Raw genomic sequence first — 15,349 nt, 5'->3', positions numbered from 1 at the left:
ACATATGAGAGAATACTTGTAGTTCTTATCTTTGTGAGATTGGCTGATTCCACTTTTCATGGTCACCTCCAGTTCTACTTACTTTTCCTTCAATAGACATAATTTTATTTTTTATGAATGAATAAAATACCATTGTGCTTATATGCATTTGCTTTGTTCATTCACATGTTGATGGACACCTAGATTGATTCCATTACCTGGCTCTTGTGAGTTATGCAGGAAGAAACAGGTTTGTAGATATCTTTGTGGTAAGCTGACCCTTGTGGTATGAGTAGACCATATGGAAGTTCTATTCTGAATTATTTGAGGAAGTGCCAGAGGGATTTCTATAGTGGTTGGACTGATTTATATTCCCAGTGGACAGGGATTTTGTTCCCCTTATGTTTGCCAACATGTGTTGCAGCCTTTCTTGATGGCAGCAAGAAAAGCAATGAGGGGGAATCTCAGTGTAGATTTGATTCATGTTTTCTTGGTGACTAAAGATGTTCAACAATTGGGCCAGGAGTTTGGCCTAGTGGTGGAGTGCTTTCCTAGCATGCACGAAGACTTGGGTTTGATTCCTTGCCACCACATACATAGAAAAAGCCAGAAGTAGTGATATGGCTCAAGTAGTAGAGCTCTAGCCTTGAGAAAGCCCAAGGACTGTGCCCAAACCCTGAGTTCAAGCCCCAGGACTGGCAATAATAATAATAATAACAACAACAACAATAATAATAACAAATAATAATAACAACAACAATAAAGATGTTCAACATTTATTTCACATACTTGCTGGCCATTTGTGTTTCTTCATTTGAAAACTTCCATTCATTCCCCCATGGCCTGATGCTCTTTTGCTTTTTAATTTGTTGAGTTTGTTGTATTTTTTTTTTCTGGATTTTAATGCAGTAAACCTGGATGAGTAGCTGGTGGGGTGGGAGCTTAGGAATCCCATTCTGCAGGCAAGTCTTCATTTTGTGGATTGTCTAACTTTCTGTGCAGAAGCTTTTTAATTTAATGTGATCCTGTTTGTCAGTTCTTAATATTATTTCTTGAGTAAGTTGGTGTCCTATTTAGGAGGCTATTGCCTCCTAACCACTATTTGAAATTAAATTACAAATTTATGTGTTGATTGCCATCAATCTACACTGTTTTCTTGTAACACCCCATTTTGGTTTTTTGTTTTTTTTTTTTCAAAACATTAAAATTTTTAATGTTAAAAATAGGGAAAAGGTCCTGGAGCATGGCCTAAGGGTAGAGTTCTTGCCAAGCATGGAGGAGGTCCTGGGTTTGATTCCTCAGCACCCCATTTTGTATTCACAAAATCAGGCCTCAGCTTCCTCAGATAAGACTCACCCTTTGTTTCCAAGGTTGCAAGTACTTTCCAGCCAGCAGATTTTCATCTATAAATCTGTCCTATGTAATTTCCTGGCTCCACATTGATTTTGGGGTTGGTTGGTTGCTTTCCTTGTAGGGGTTTGCTTTGACTTTATGGTTTAGAGATATAAACATTTAGGTTTTTGTTTTGCTTTGCTTTGTTTTCTTCTGTCTTTTGTCTCCATAGTTTTAAGGGTTGACCATAATACCTCTCCCAACCCACTATGGCACTAGTGACAAGCTAAGAAGTCCAAGAAGGTAGAGAGCTTTCCTGGTCTCTGTCAGCTGAATGGGTTACAGACTTTTTTTTTTAATTTAAATTTTATTGTAAAAGCAATGTTCAGAGGTATTACAGTTATATAAGTCAGGTAATGAATACATTTCTTTTTAATAGTGTCACACTTTCCCATCTTCTCCTAGTTTCCACTCCTCTTCCCCTGTTATGCAGTTCATTTATAATATAGCCTCTAGTAAGTATCACTGCTGAATTGTTTCATCCTTTGTCCCACTCTTTCTCTGCTTCCCCTTCCCAAATCAGATAAATGTATATACAAGACAAAGGGTACAGAAATTAAAAAAAACTGATAAAAGGAAACAAACCAAAAGAGGAAAAATAACTGTAAACACTACAATAAAAAAACAGAATGCCTCTGAAAATTTCCGAGGCTTTCTGAAAATCTTTCCTGCTTTTTCCCCACTGATGATAGCTTTACTGTGAGCATTTACCTCCTTCTTTGCTAGTTTGTCTGCCATTATGTGATTCTGTGTTAGGGATCCTTATTTCTACAAAGAAACTTTTACATTGACTGTTTTTGAATTTCACCTGGTTTCTGTCTCCTATTTACTGTTGCCTTTCCATGTCTGGCGATGACAGCCGTTTCTCCTTTCAGTCAGGTACTTGATGTTTGTTTTCAGATTCATAGAAATATGCATGGAGGTTCTGGTTGTCTCTGTTCTGCCGTATTTTCCCAATTTAGGACCCTCAGGACTCTGGAATCTATTCTTTTCCAATTAATCTAGTATAAAAGTCTTCCTCTCTTATTAATAATATGCTTTCCCTTATTTTATAATTCACTTCCCTTCTTTTTCCTTTGCATTATTTTGGACTTAGAAATAAAGGAGTTACTTGTGTGTCTTTAAAAATAGGCTTATTTGAGACAGTCTGGAAATGGTCTTTAATGTATATCCTGTAACCTGAGCATGGAGGGGCACTGAGAAAAGGGATAATTAAAGGGATGAATAGGAGATCTCCATTGTCGCTGTCATTCTCTTATTAACATCCATGAAATGCCTTATCAGAAATGGGCCATTATAGTTTAAATGTGGAGTGTGAATTTAAAAAGGGTTTGAAACTTTATCAGACACTTTCTGAGCTTTGAGTTGTAGCCCATTGTTTCTCAAATTTTCAATTTTTCCCCCTCTACAAGGAACAATAACTTTTTGATTAAACAGCTGGCAGTTGCTAGTGAATGCATCACATTTAATAACAAAAGTCTTTCTTCAGAACAGGAAATTTTATCTAAATTGCTTTGCTCTTCTTTGGTGATTGTGAACTTCTAAAGTCTGACAGGACTGATAGAATGAGAAAAAAATGTGAAAATTTCTTTCAAGAAGATGATGATTACTTTTTAAAAGAGCCTCAAACTAAATGAATAATTCAGCCTACATACCACAAAGCAGAAGTCAAGGCACACAAATTGTCCTTTCTGTAAACATTATTAAAAAACAATCAAGTTTGTATTGACACATTTATATTGAGAGGACTGGCTGTAGGCAGCAGCTGACAGGAGGAAACTATAGAACTATGATTTGGTAACAAAGACCTTCATTCTATTTTTGAGAATAGGAGCCACTACCAGGATTCTGTTCTGTGCTAAGACCTTCATACATCAGTACATACTCCATTCCTAACCCCTTTTTGTCCAACTGCTGGAACTTACCTTTGCTTGAAATCAAGTGGGATCCTAAGATAGAAGGAGTATGTTGATGCAGACCCAGAGATCAATCTCCTACAGCTCAATGGATGGCAAAGAGGAACCGAGTGTATTTAGTGGGGGCAAATGGAGAACTTTCAGCTCATTCTACTTTTTCTTTCTATGCAACTTTAAGCAATGCTTGACATTAAATTACAAGTTTATTTGCTGATTGCCTTTGATCTATAACAATTCAATCATGCAAAGGCAGGGATATATTATTACTCTTGTCAAAATAAATTGACAAGTATCTGTGTATCTGTCTGTCTGTCTTGTCTGTCTAGCGATATCATCTACCTGCTTATCTATTCCTCCATCCTTAATTCACATTACAGTTCATGGAACACAATAAGGACCATTCATCTCATTATACTTGGTGAAAACATGGGATGCTGAATGAAGGATTATTTTTGTACTGTTTTTCTTTTTTTTACATTCAAGTAGAAAAGTTTTTAGAAATGATCCTACAGTGAAGACTCATCTTCCTGTGTCTGTCATTCTATGTTAGAATAATCCCAGCTACTTCCATCGTCAGCCATCTAAAGTTGTAGTGAAGTGATCACAGCAGCTGGGGTAGAAGCTCCAGTCTAAGTCTGACTGCCATGTGGTGCAGACAATACCAAATCAGATTTCTGTCTGAGATTTTTGTCTTCCTCTGGCTGGTCTGGCACCCTTACGTCTGATTTTTTTAAGTGGCCTAGGAATTTATGTTTTTGTTTGTTCTGAGACTTCTCACTGTATATTTTAGTTTTTTTGTCACCTTTTCAAATGCTGATATTACAGGCATAGGCTATCATGTCTGGAAGAAAGTAATTTACATGTTTGATGAACTTATATGGGCCGGGAATATGGCCTAGTGATAGAGTGCTTGCGTAGCATGCACAAAGCCCTGGGTTCAGCTCCTCAGTAGCACATACACAGAAGCTGGAAGTGGTGCTGTTGCTCAAGTGGTAAAGCACTAGCCTTGAGAAAGCTCAAGGACAGTGCCCAGGATTGAGTTCAAGCCCAGGATTGGCAAAAAGGTTACCTATCTAATCAAGTTTAGAAATTGCCAAGAAGCCTATTGTCATTTTTCAAGTACTGACAGAAGACAAATAACAAAAAGAATATCCTTGATTGAATTTTGGAGACTTGCCAGCGTTGGGGATGCGGATGTGTATGTGCATATGGGGTGACTTTATAAGGACTTAACAGAGAGAGAACAAAATATTTCCTGTGCTCCCTACCATAGCTGCTGGACCCTGTCATATTCCACATGGGTTGGTGAGAAATGGTCAATTATTTGCCCATTTGGGGAGATATCTACTGCTCTGAGAAGCTTTAAACTGCCACATGAGGATGTCAAGCTCACTGCATGACAGATGGCTTTTGGATGCTCATATATTATTATAACAAGTGGCAGATGGAGGTTGGATTAGAGGGCAGTCAATATCCTTTCTGACCCTGAGAGTCCTTGTTGCCAAAGTATGCTGACTATAAGCAGCAGACATTTGATTTATTATCAGTAGCAAATAATATTTACGTATCTTTCTACCTTTTTTTTTTTTTTACCAAATCTTCTTCTTTTGGGTTTATACCAGATCAACACTACTCAGGTGCTGCAGCGAATGTTTTGCAAGTAGCTATCACAGGGAGGAGATGTGAACACTAGTGGCTCACACGCGTAATTGCAGCTTCTCAGGAGGCTGAGATCTGAGGCTGGAATCCAGCTTAGGCAGACATCTCTGCAAGACTCTTATCTCCAATTAACCAGCAAAAAGCTGGAAGTGGAGGAGTGGCTCAAGTGTTAGAATTCCAGCCTGGAGTGAAAATAATAAGTCAAGCAAGAGCACATGATCCTGAGTTCAGGTCCTAGTCCTGACAGAAGCACATAAACCCATCCTGTGTAATATAGTTTGGAGCACTGACTAAGATAGAGATAATGGCTGTGTTCTCAAAGTGCCATTGGTGGCACTATCTAAAGAGTGATTTCCGAGGTTCATACTCTGTTCTCTTTCCTATCGTACAGTTGCTTCTACGTTCCCCCATTTTAGAAATTGTCATACTTACTATGCTTTCACTATTTAACCAAGTTGCTCTGATGAGGTTTTTTTTTTTTGGCATTTTGCCTCAAAATATCTCAAATAAAAGTATCTTCTGGATTTAGTTGTGAAGATAGCAATGCCAGTTTTACTGAATAACACTAATAGTGCTCCATTTGTAAAAATAAAGTATTATTAGAGAACCTGTAAAGTATTATTAGAGAACCTGTAAGCTGAATGTTCATGGGAAACCTGTATACTGTTATAAGTATTACCATTAAAGGTTAGTGGAGGATCAGGGTACTGCTTGTGGTAAAAGTAAGATATAAGTGGGGTTTTCTGACTCATGCAATGATTTTCCTGTATTTGACACTGTTTATGTAATCTACTGGTTGTATTTTTAGGACAATAGAGTTGAGGAACATAAGACCTTGCAGAAGTTTGTACTTGGATTTGAATGTATGTTTAATCATTTTCTGAATGGTATTAGGCAAGTCACTTAACCATTCTGAACATCTGTCCATAGTATACACTTCTTGTAATGTCTACCTGTTGGTGCATATTTTACATCTTTTTTTTTTTTGCCATTCCTGAGCTTGGGCTCAGGGCCTGAGCACTGTCCTTGGACTTTCTCAAGGCTAGCACTCTACCACTTGAGTCTCAGCACCACTTCCAGCTTTTTTCTATGTATGTGGTACCGAGGAATTGAACCCGGGTCTTCGTGCATGCTAGGCAAGCACTCTACCACTAGGCCAAACTCCCGGCCCCCATATTTTACATCCTTGAGTTACATGAGAAAATTTTTTATTCTTATTTCTTTTATAAATTTTATTTTACTATCCAAGTGATGTATAGAAGGGATACAGTAACATTTTTAAAGTAGTAAGCATACCGTTTCCTGAATGTTTTTCTCCCATTTTCCCTCCCATCACCCCCTCCCAAGTTGTAGAGTTCATTTCCAACATATTGTCTTGTGAATATTGCTGTTATACTGGTTCATCTTTTGTCCTTTGTCTGATCATCTTGTTTTTCCCCTTCCCTGATTCAAATAAAAATAATAAACATGTATACAATATACCAGGTGTCAAAGTCAAATACAGTAACAACAGAAGATAAACACGAGATAAGGGAAAGAAAAAAAGAGTACATTCGCAAGAAAAAAAGTACATTCGCATAGTATATTAAAACAACAGCCACCGATGTTCATTGCAGCACTATTTACCATAGCAAAGATATGGAACCAACCCAGATGCCCCTCAGTAGATGACTGGATCAACAAGATGTGGTATTTACACTCAATGGAATTTTATGCTGCTGTCAGAAAGAACGAAATCACCCCATTTGTAAGGAAATGCAAAAGACTTGAAAAATCATTTTAAGTGAAGTAAGCCAGACCCAAAGGAAAATAAGCTCAATGGTGTCCTTCATTTGTCATAATAAGTACAAACCTTGGACTCTTCTACCAGAGGATTACAATAGCTCAAAACCTAGATACATAAAGTCATATAGGATGAGGCTAAATGAAAGGATTTCCAGGATGTGGAAAAAGAGCTATATAATGTGTGATTGTTGTTCTTAGTGTACTATGTTATTTTTCATCTCTTTTGTTGTCCCTTGGTTATTCTCATAGTGTCACAGTATCTGACCTTGTTATATGGTATATTGTATATACATTTATTTGTTTATTTGAAATAGGAAAGGAAAGGGGAAAAACAAGATGATTGGGAGGGGGTAGAGGAAGGGAAATGGGGAAACAAACATGAGAAGGGGCATCAATATGTGTGAAATAATGCACCTTCTATCTGGTGAATATAATTGTAACCCTTCTATTACTCACAATAAAAATATATGAGAATAAAAACAGCCACAAGGATAAATCTCTTGTTTCCCTATCCTGGAGTTTATTTCTCATAGCCTCTTCCTCTATGGCCATATGGCCATAGCTTTTGAGCTATTGCACTCCTCTGCTAGGAAAATTCCACATGCATACTAATTATTACAAATGAGGGAAAACATGGAGCCTGTTTCTTTGGGTCCGGTTTACTTCATTTAATATGATTTTTTTCTTGGAATATTTCTGTTTTAAAAATTGTTATTGTAGAAATTATTATTGTAAAAGTGATGTACTAAGGGGTTACGGTTACCTAAGTCAGGTAATGAGTACATTTCTTTGAATAGGGTCACCTCTTGTTTTCTCACAGTTTTTTTTTTTTTTTTTTTTTTTTTTGCCAGTCCTGGGCTTGAGCTCAGGGCCTGAGCACTGTCCTTGGACTTTCTCAAGGCTAGAGCTCTACCACTTGAGTCACAGCATCACTTCCGGCTTTTTCTATATATGAGGTACCAAGGAATCAAACCCGGGTCTTCGTGCATGCTAGGCAAGCACTTTAACCACTAGGCCAAACTCCCGGCCCCTTCTCACAGTTTTTTTTTTCTTTCCTAGCCCTTCTCCCACAGGTTGTATAGTTCCTTTTCAACAAAGTGTCTAGTGACTATCACTGCTGAATTACTTCATTCTTTGATGTTTCTTCAGCTTGAGCATCTCTATTCTCTAACCTTTCCTCAATTGATTTGACTCTCAAGGTCCTCAGAGTATTTCTTGATTGCTTGTGAAATATATCTGTCCATCACCTAAATTCCCAGAACTCATGTTACATCTAGGAAGATTGACTCAAATTAGAAGATAATTGCTTCTTCCAATAAATTCACTTCTGAGATTATAAGCAAAATCTAGCTTTCACATATAAGGAGAAACATGCAACCACTGAGCCTTCCTTTGGGTCTCCCTTCATCACTTAAGTTAATCTCTTCCGGTCTTTCCATTTCTTTACAAATGACACAATATCATTCTTTCTTATGGATGAGTAAAATTCCATTGTGTACATGCACCACATCTTCTTGATCTATTTGTCCACTGAGGGCCACATAATGGTATAATTCCTTAGAAAGGCAAAAATCAGGGGCCAGGAGTTTGGCCTAGTAGATTGCCTAGCATGCATGAAGACCCAGGTTTGATTCCTTGGTACTTCATACATAGAAAAAAAAAGCCAGAAGTGAGGCTCAAGTGGTAAAGCTCTAGCTTTGAGAAAGTCCAAGGACAGAGTTCAGGCTCTGAGCTCAAGCCCAGGGCCAACCAAAAAGGCAAAAACCAAAGTTTAGCAAAATAAAACATCAGGAAACAGGTACTTGAAAGGGGTAGCATGGAGTCAAGGGAACAAGATGGACAAATGAAGAGGAGAAGACAGAATGAAGACAAGATCTCAAGTATAGCCCACAAAGTTAAGAAGAGTAAGGGAAGAGTGTGTAGGGAAAGCATGGGTGAGAATGTTGATAAAAATATATTATATTCCTTAACTGCTATGTTAAGTGGCAACTCCTTCATCCAAGTAATTAAAGATAATTAAAATATATTTAAAAATAAACTCACTTCATTTAAAAATGAAAAGAAATTCATTGACTTCTCACAGAATTATTTGTTCTCAATCATTTTAACGTCTTACCTTTGCCCAATATTGACTAAACTAAAGCTAATGTTTGCTCTTCAAAATACAGTCTCATATTGTATATCTGAGAAGCATTAGCTATCCCAAACAAGGAAACCCCATCATTCTCCAAAGCTGAATTTTATCTTATTTCAGTTGACTAAAACTTCTGCCTTTTAATTCTAATGTTATTACACTAAATCTGTTATGATTTGCAACTATCACCTCCCTTCATATCTTCCTATAGATTGAAGAAGCATACCTACTATTATACTGCTTAATAACTGTCACAAATGTAGTATAATAAACTTATTAAGCTTGCTGTTTCACTCAGATCCATATATCAGAATCATTTTAGGATACTACTTGGATTTTGAGAATCAAAGGCTGAAGAGGATTAATAGGAGAGAGATACCATAGATACCAAATATGGTTAAGCAAAACCAGAACCTTTAATGAATGTTAGAGGACCAGTAGAGAAGAGAAAATGAAAATGTGAAAGGAAGGAGGAACATGGAGTTGAAAATGTTTTCTATGCATATAAGTTGGGCCACATACAGATTTGGTCATCTCTGAAACGACCTCTCTCTTGTCTTTGAAGATCTTCATACCTGGCAGGCTATCCTTCGGTGGCATTTGCCAATGTCCTTTGAACACTGCTTTCTTCTCCTTGCAGATTTCAACTCTGCCTCTTCTTTTGGTTTGCATTTGTGTTGACTTTCAAGCCAGCTAAAAGGGAGCAGTTTGGAGACTTGCCATGCTTCCCTATAGTCCTTGCTCCTGTGCTCTGCATGGGTTTAGCTGGGAATCCAATCCTTATAGGTTGGGGAATACAGTATTTATTTGCACATTCCTCTCAATTACAGTCTGTTTTCTCTTGTATAATGCCAGAGGTGCATTTTTAACTCTGATCATTTGTTGAGTGTCATCTAGAATTGTTAAACTAGTTGGCAGTAGGAAATTACAGAACTCCTCTTTAGGGCCACCTGCCATGCTCTTTGGGTACTGTGTGCTGTGTGTTCACATTAGCAAATAATTAACAACAGCCAGGAAATCTGACAAGATAATTCAACAAGCAGCTCATTAGAGTACACAGTTTTTATAGCACACTGTCCCAGAGAGTAAGCTTTGAGGAACCATTGTGTAGGGTAAAGAGGTCTGGACTGAATGCATGTTTAGCATTTATGGGTGTTAAGAATGACACTAATATATTGCTTGAATTCCAGTGGATTATAAGAACTTTGTTATCTTCATATTTGCCCTCTTACGTCAACTAGGGACAGGGTACATTTTACCTAAGGTCAGCAAAAGTTCTGTGCTTCAAGCAGTGGGCCATTGGGTGGGAATATTCTCTATAGGAAACTTGCTCTAGGGAACACCTGGATGTTCCCTAGTGGCAGCTAAGAGGCAGCACAGAGAGTCTGTATCCAGTGAAGGAAGGTCATTGCAACTATCTTCTTTAGGGAATGCATGAAAGCTTTTCTTCAATACTAAACAAAGTCTAAGATAAACTTCATTTTTAGTGTCTCATTTGGGCTTCACATGGTCTTATTGAACAGGGGCACAAACACATGTCGATTCACACGATCTACAATAGATACTCATTCTTCTGTATAATTAGGTAAGGTACTATAGAGTCCCTTCAGAAGACTTCCTTTACCCAGGCAAATAAAAAGCCAATATTCCACATGGTTGAATCACTGCTTATCTTTGTGTTGAGCTCTGAGGACTGTGTCTTTAGCAGGAAAATCCAAATTCTTCATAGTACTAGTCTTTTCAATAGATGGAACACCTACTGGTAAGGGTGCATCTAAGCAAAGACAGAAATGAAGAGAAGTTGTACCTTGTGAAGACAATTTGTATTGTGAGCCCTTTATTCTGCAACCAGCTTTCAAAAGGGCTCTGTTAGTTACTCTGCATCCTTCATTCCTCTCAAATGTATGAACATTTGACTGGATGTTTAATTTTGCTTGGTATTGTATATGAAATGAGTAGCTTACACTTTAAAATACTGAAATACTAATAGCATGCAACATTCCATCAGTCTCCCAATACTATTCAATAGGCAGCACCTTTTTGAGTGGCTCCAGTGAGCTCAACACCACAGAAACATGATGAAGTAGGAATTAGGATTTCTTCTGCCAAAGGAAATGATAGCTTTTAGAAGGCTGTAAAGCAAATACAATGTTTGTGTCAGACAGCCTAAGAGAATGTGCTACATTTGGGTTGATTGTAATGTAACCAACTTAAGCGGAGAATCCTTCACTGATGGAGAGGATTGTGCTTTTGTAATTCCCAACCTCAGCATTGGGAAGGGAAGAAAAATCTGTGGCATGAGGATATGAGTCTGAGACTAGCCTGGGCTGTGGCTCAAGTGGCAGAACACTAGCCTTGAGCACAAAGTGTCCAAGGACACTGCCCAAGCTCTGAGTTCAAGCCCCAAGATAAGAGAAGCAGCAGCAGCAGCAGCAGCAGGAGGAGGAGGAGGAGGAGGAGGAGGAGGAGGAGGAGGAGGAGGAGGAGGAGGAGGAGGAGGAGCAACAACAACAAAAATGAATAATAGGTCTGGTTCATTGGGCACATTTTCATTTTCCCAGAAACTCTGAGTTGAGTAAATCCAGTGGATTTGGGTAGAAGGAAAACAGTCTTGCTACATCATCATGTGTATTGTATTATTTTCCCTCCTGATAAATGAGTCAAGTGAGGAAGTGTAACAAACTTGAATAAGTTAAGGTTTTAAGTTGCTCTTTTAGGAAAAGCAAAATAGATACCTGCCCATGAAGAGAGAACCCATCATGATGTGCAAATCCTTTCCTCTCCTGAGCAGAACTCTACCTTAGCTTTAAGTAGTTGGAGTCAACCAGGGAGGATAACACATTTATTGCATTGTTTGCTATGCCAGCTTTTATTGTTTCTGGGTCTGCATTGTAACTTAGAGTATTTGTGACATAGTATATTAATTGGGGGAAATCATAACTTGGATGTATTTTTTGTTTGTCCTTGTTAATCTACAGAGGCAATATTGGGAGGTGGATATAGCACAAACTGTGGGAGTTTGGTTCAAATCCCAATTCTATCACTCACAAGTTGCTTAACAAAGACAAGGTTATTTGTACCTGCTAATTTCACCCTGGAGTTTTGTGGTTTTTTTTTTAATACAATCTTGTTATTCTGTTTTTGTGTTGTTGTTGTTGCTACATCTGTGATTAATTTACTGATTCTGTCTGTTGCATGGAATTTTCTTAGTGAGAATCACCTTTTGGAAATGATAGACAGGGGTCATGAAAAGGCAGCAAGTAGCAGATTTTCCTGAGTAAGAAGAGGCGATTCTGGTAGGGACAGGAAGAGGAAGTCAGAGCCTCATTGTGCTGTGTGCTGTGTGTTATCCTTTGGTTAGCTGATGGAGTGGGGTCTCAGACATTTGCTTTCTCAACATTTGCAAATAGGAGTTATTATGCTTATGATAGATAAGGCAGGATAGAAAGTTGATCTTTTTGATTGTTCTGTCCTTTATTCACTCATGCACTTAATAAACATTGATTAAGCAACTACTCTGCTAATTGGAGCTCATATGCTAGTATATTGAAGACCAGGAGGAAAGTTTTTGCACTGAAAGTTCCTTTCACTCAGATGGAGGCAAATATTTTAAAATGAAAACTAAGGCAAAATGGTTTGACAACATTTTCACTTTATTAGTCAAACAGTGGTATAGAAAATTATGTTCCACTTCTTCTCCTAAATACAGATTTCCATTTCTCTCTTCTCTTTCTCATATTTATCAACACTGAACATAATTTTTGCATCATTATCTTCCATAGAGCATAAATAATTTTGCACTCCATGTTCTCCAATGAAAATTATTTTGTATATGCTTACCCATTTTTCATAACCTGCATATTTATCACTCCTAATGACTGCAGTAAACTCTTTCATGCTGATCTGCTATAAGTTATGCATTTTTCTTTTGTTGTAAATTTGCCTTGTTCCAACTTCTTCCCACTACTATTAGGGGAAAACATTTTTTTAAAGGAAGTATATAGCAGATTCTTGTTTGAAAGCAGTTTTGACAAATTGTTTCATCCAAATTGCCTTATTCTAACATAAAAAAAGATTGGATTCCTAGGAAGAAAACACAGCCTGTCTTTTTAAAGGAAAACTTATTTATTTTTCCTTAATTATGTTCTGATTCTCCATGTGTAATGGAAAGATAATTAGTAGAGAAAGACCAGATATACTTCCTGATAGGGTTCATATTTCTAATGATTCCTTGTACATATTCTTTGTCAATTGCAGGTTTCCAGAGGGAAATGATAGTGAAGCAGACTGTGTAGCTTGTGTAGACAGCTACAGCCTGGCAGCTCGCATGTTCTCTCCTCCCTCTCCCCACTCTAGTTCTGTGACACAATTATATGCTCTTCATTTCTTCTGCACTGTCCTTCTAATGACTATTGGAGGAATAAATCACTCTCAGGCAGGAGGCACTCAGATCCATCTCAGCAGAGAGGACAGAGTAGTTGTCCTGACCTCTGGCTATAACTAAGGAATGACTCCTCAGCATTGGTCTCTGTGAACATGGAGGAACGCAGGAATAGAAAGAGTTCTCTCATGGAATTCCAAAATTATCAATTACCTCCATTCCATCCACTGAGAAACCTCTGAGCTTCAGGCACTGGGAGGTGCTTCCCAGGATTGAGATGGAGGCTTACAATCCCCTGGTGGTAGTATGGACTAGTTCAGAGGGAAACATAGTTTAAAGACTGTGACTGAGTAATTGGGCATTGGCAGGGCTGAACAATTGAGACATCCAATTGTGCTGCAGGCTCTGTAGCCATCTTCAAAGAACTGTGGCTTCTGCTGGCTTAGTATACGCCTATTATATATCAGTTAAAGATTTTCTTCATCTAAGGAATGTCATCTGGCTCTTGTTCCAGGGAAGTGGTACCAATGTGTCTGGCTTATTGCTCCATTTACTTATTATGTAGTGTGGAGGATGTATTTGACAATCCTAGTGTCTAGACTCGGCAGGCATGCTACCATTTGACTCATGTGATTAGTTAACCCTTTTATGTTTTCATTATTTTTCAGATAGGACCTCTTTTTTTTTCTCCAGAGTAACCTTAGATTATAATCACCCTACCTGTATCTTCCACATTCTTCGAATGATAAGCATGTACTACCACATCTGACTCCTTGTTAACCTTTTTTTGCCTGGACTAGCCTTGAAGTCCATGGATTGATTTTGTTTTTAAAAATTGGATGATGACATCAGTTACTCAGTTGACTATCTGAATAACCACTGCCCACTTGTTTAATATTTATTTCAAAAACTGGATAGCAGCTAAATTAACTAAAGTCAGGGAGCAATAGATTGCCAAGGGAAGCATGTGGCTACTGGAGGGTGACACATGAGAGTTAGTCCTAATTCCACTGCCTGTTGACGTCTTCACTTAGGTGATGTGTGAGTATGAACAGCTTCTTCACCTGTGGATGAAACCACTTTCTTCGGGATTATTTATAAAGTTCATTGGTTATCTCATATTGTTACAATATTTCACCTTGTTATCTGTTATGTGATTAATTGGTTATTTGAAATTGAATAGGGAAGGGGGAAAATCAAGATAAGTGGGAGGGAGAGTGGGAGGGAAATGGGGATCATGACATGAGAAAGGGTATCAATGTTTGTGAAGTTATGCACCTTCTATCTGGTGAATATAATGTAACCCTTCTATTAATCACAATAAAAATTATTTTAAAAAGGTTTCCCTTTTCTTTCTTCCTCTGCCAACAAGAAATGACAAAAAGGCAGAAGGGGTCCAGATAGTGTTTCCAAATACTCTCCAGAAACAGATCTCCATATTCACAAAACCTGGCATGGAACATATAGGATATCTTGGCATCATCTTTTCACCTTGTGTTGAATGCAGGAATACTTTTTTTTTGGTTCATTGTGGGACTTGAGCTCTGGGTCTGGGCGCTGTCCTGAGCTCTTCATCTCAAGAATAGTGCTCTACCACTTCAGCCACAGTGCCGCTTCCAGTTCTTCTGGTGGTTAATTGGAGATAAGCATCTCACAGACTTTTGTGCAGGCTTTGAACCCCAATCCTCAGATCTCAGCCTCCTGAGTAGCTAGGATTATAGGTCTGAGTCACCAGTGACCAGCAATGCAGAAATACTTTAAACAGCTTATGTGCCTTTCAGTTCTGGTTCAAGCTTCTCTATTAGTAACTGTGTTTTTCATCTTTGCAGGATTTATGAGCGAGTGATAGATCCTCCAGAGACCAACTTTCCCCCAGGAAGCAGTTTATGGCTTGGACAGCGCAACCAAAAACATGGCTTGTTCAAAGTAAGCTCTTTCTTATTTATGTGCATATAGGTAGCACTCCAGTTTCAGTGTGGTTGGAGGCAACATTGTATGCAATTATACTAGCTAGACACTTCTTACTGTGTGCCATTTACTTTTTTTTTGCATTTGACACAAATTAAATCATCTTTTGACTCTATAAAGGAGATACATTGAAAT

General features: G+C 38.1%; 1 protein-coding gene across 2 annotated transcripts in view; it reads left to right on the top strand.

Annotated features, from left to right (window-relative positions):
• Positions 1 to 15,349, top strand: part of Nell1 (neural EGFL like 1) — a 761,263-nt gene that overhangs the window by 146,538 nt on the left and 599,376 nt on the right. For both annotated transcript variants that reach the window (XM_090347997.1, XM_090347996.1), the window contains exon 5: positions 15,076 to 15,172. In XM_090347997.1, the coding sequence (XP_090204123.1) occupies positions 15,076 to 15,172 (97 nt within the window). The remainder of the gene's footprint in view (positions 1 to 15,075; positions 15,173 to 15,349) is intronic.

The sequence above is a fragment of the Megascapheus bottae genome, chromosome 16 (assembly GCF_031878675.1).
Source record: "Megascapheus bottae isolate mThoBot1 chromosome 16, mThoBot2.hap1, whole genome shotgun sequence".
NCBI classification, from domain to species: domain Eukaryota; kingdom Metazoa; phylum Chordata; class Mammalia; order Rodentia; family Geomyidae; genus Megascapheus; species Megascapheus bottae.
Note: the sequence above shows the minus strand (reverse complement) of the source record. Positions and strands in the feature narration are given on the sequence as shown.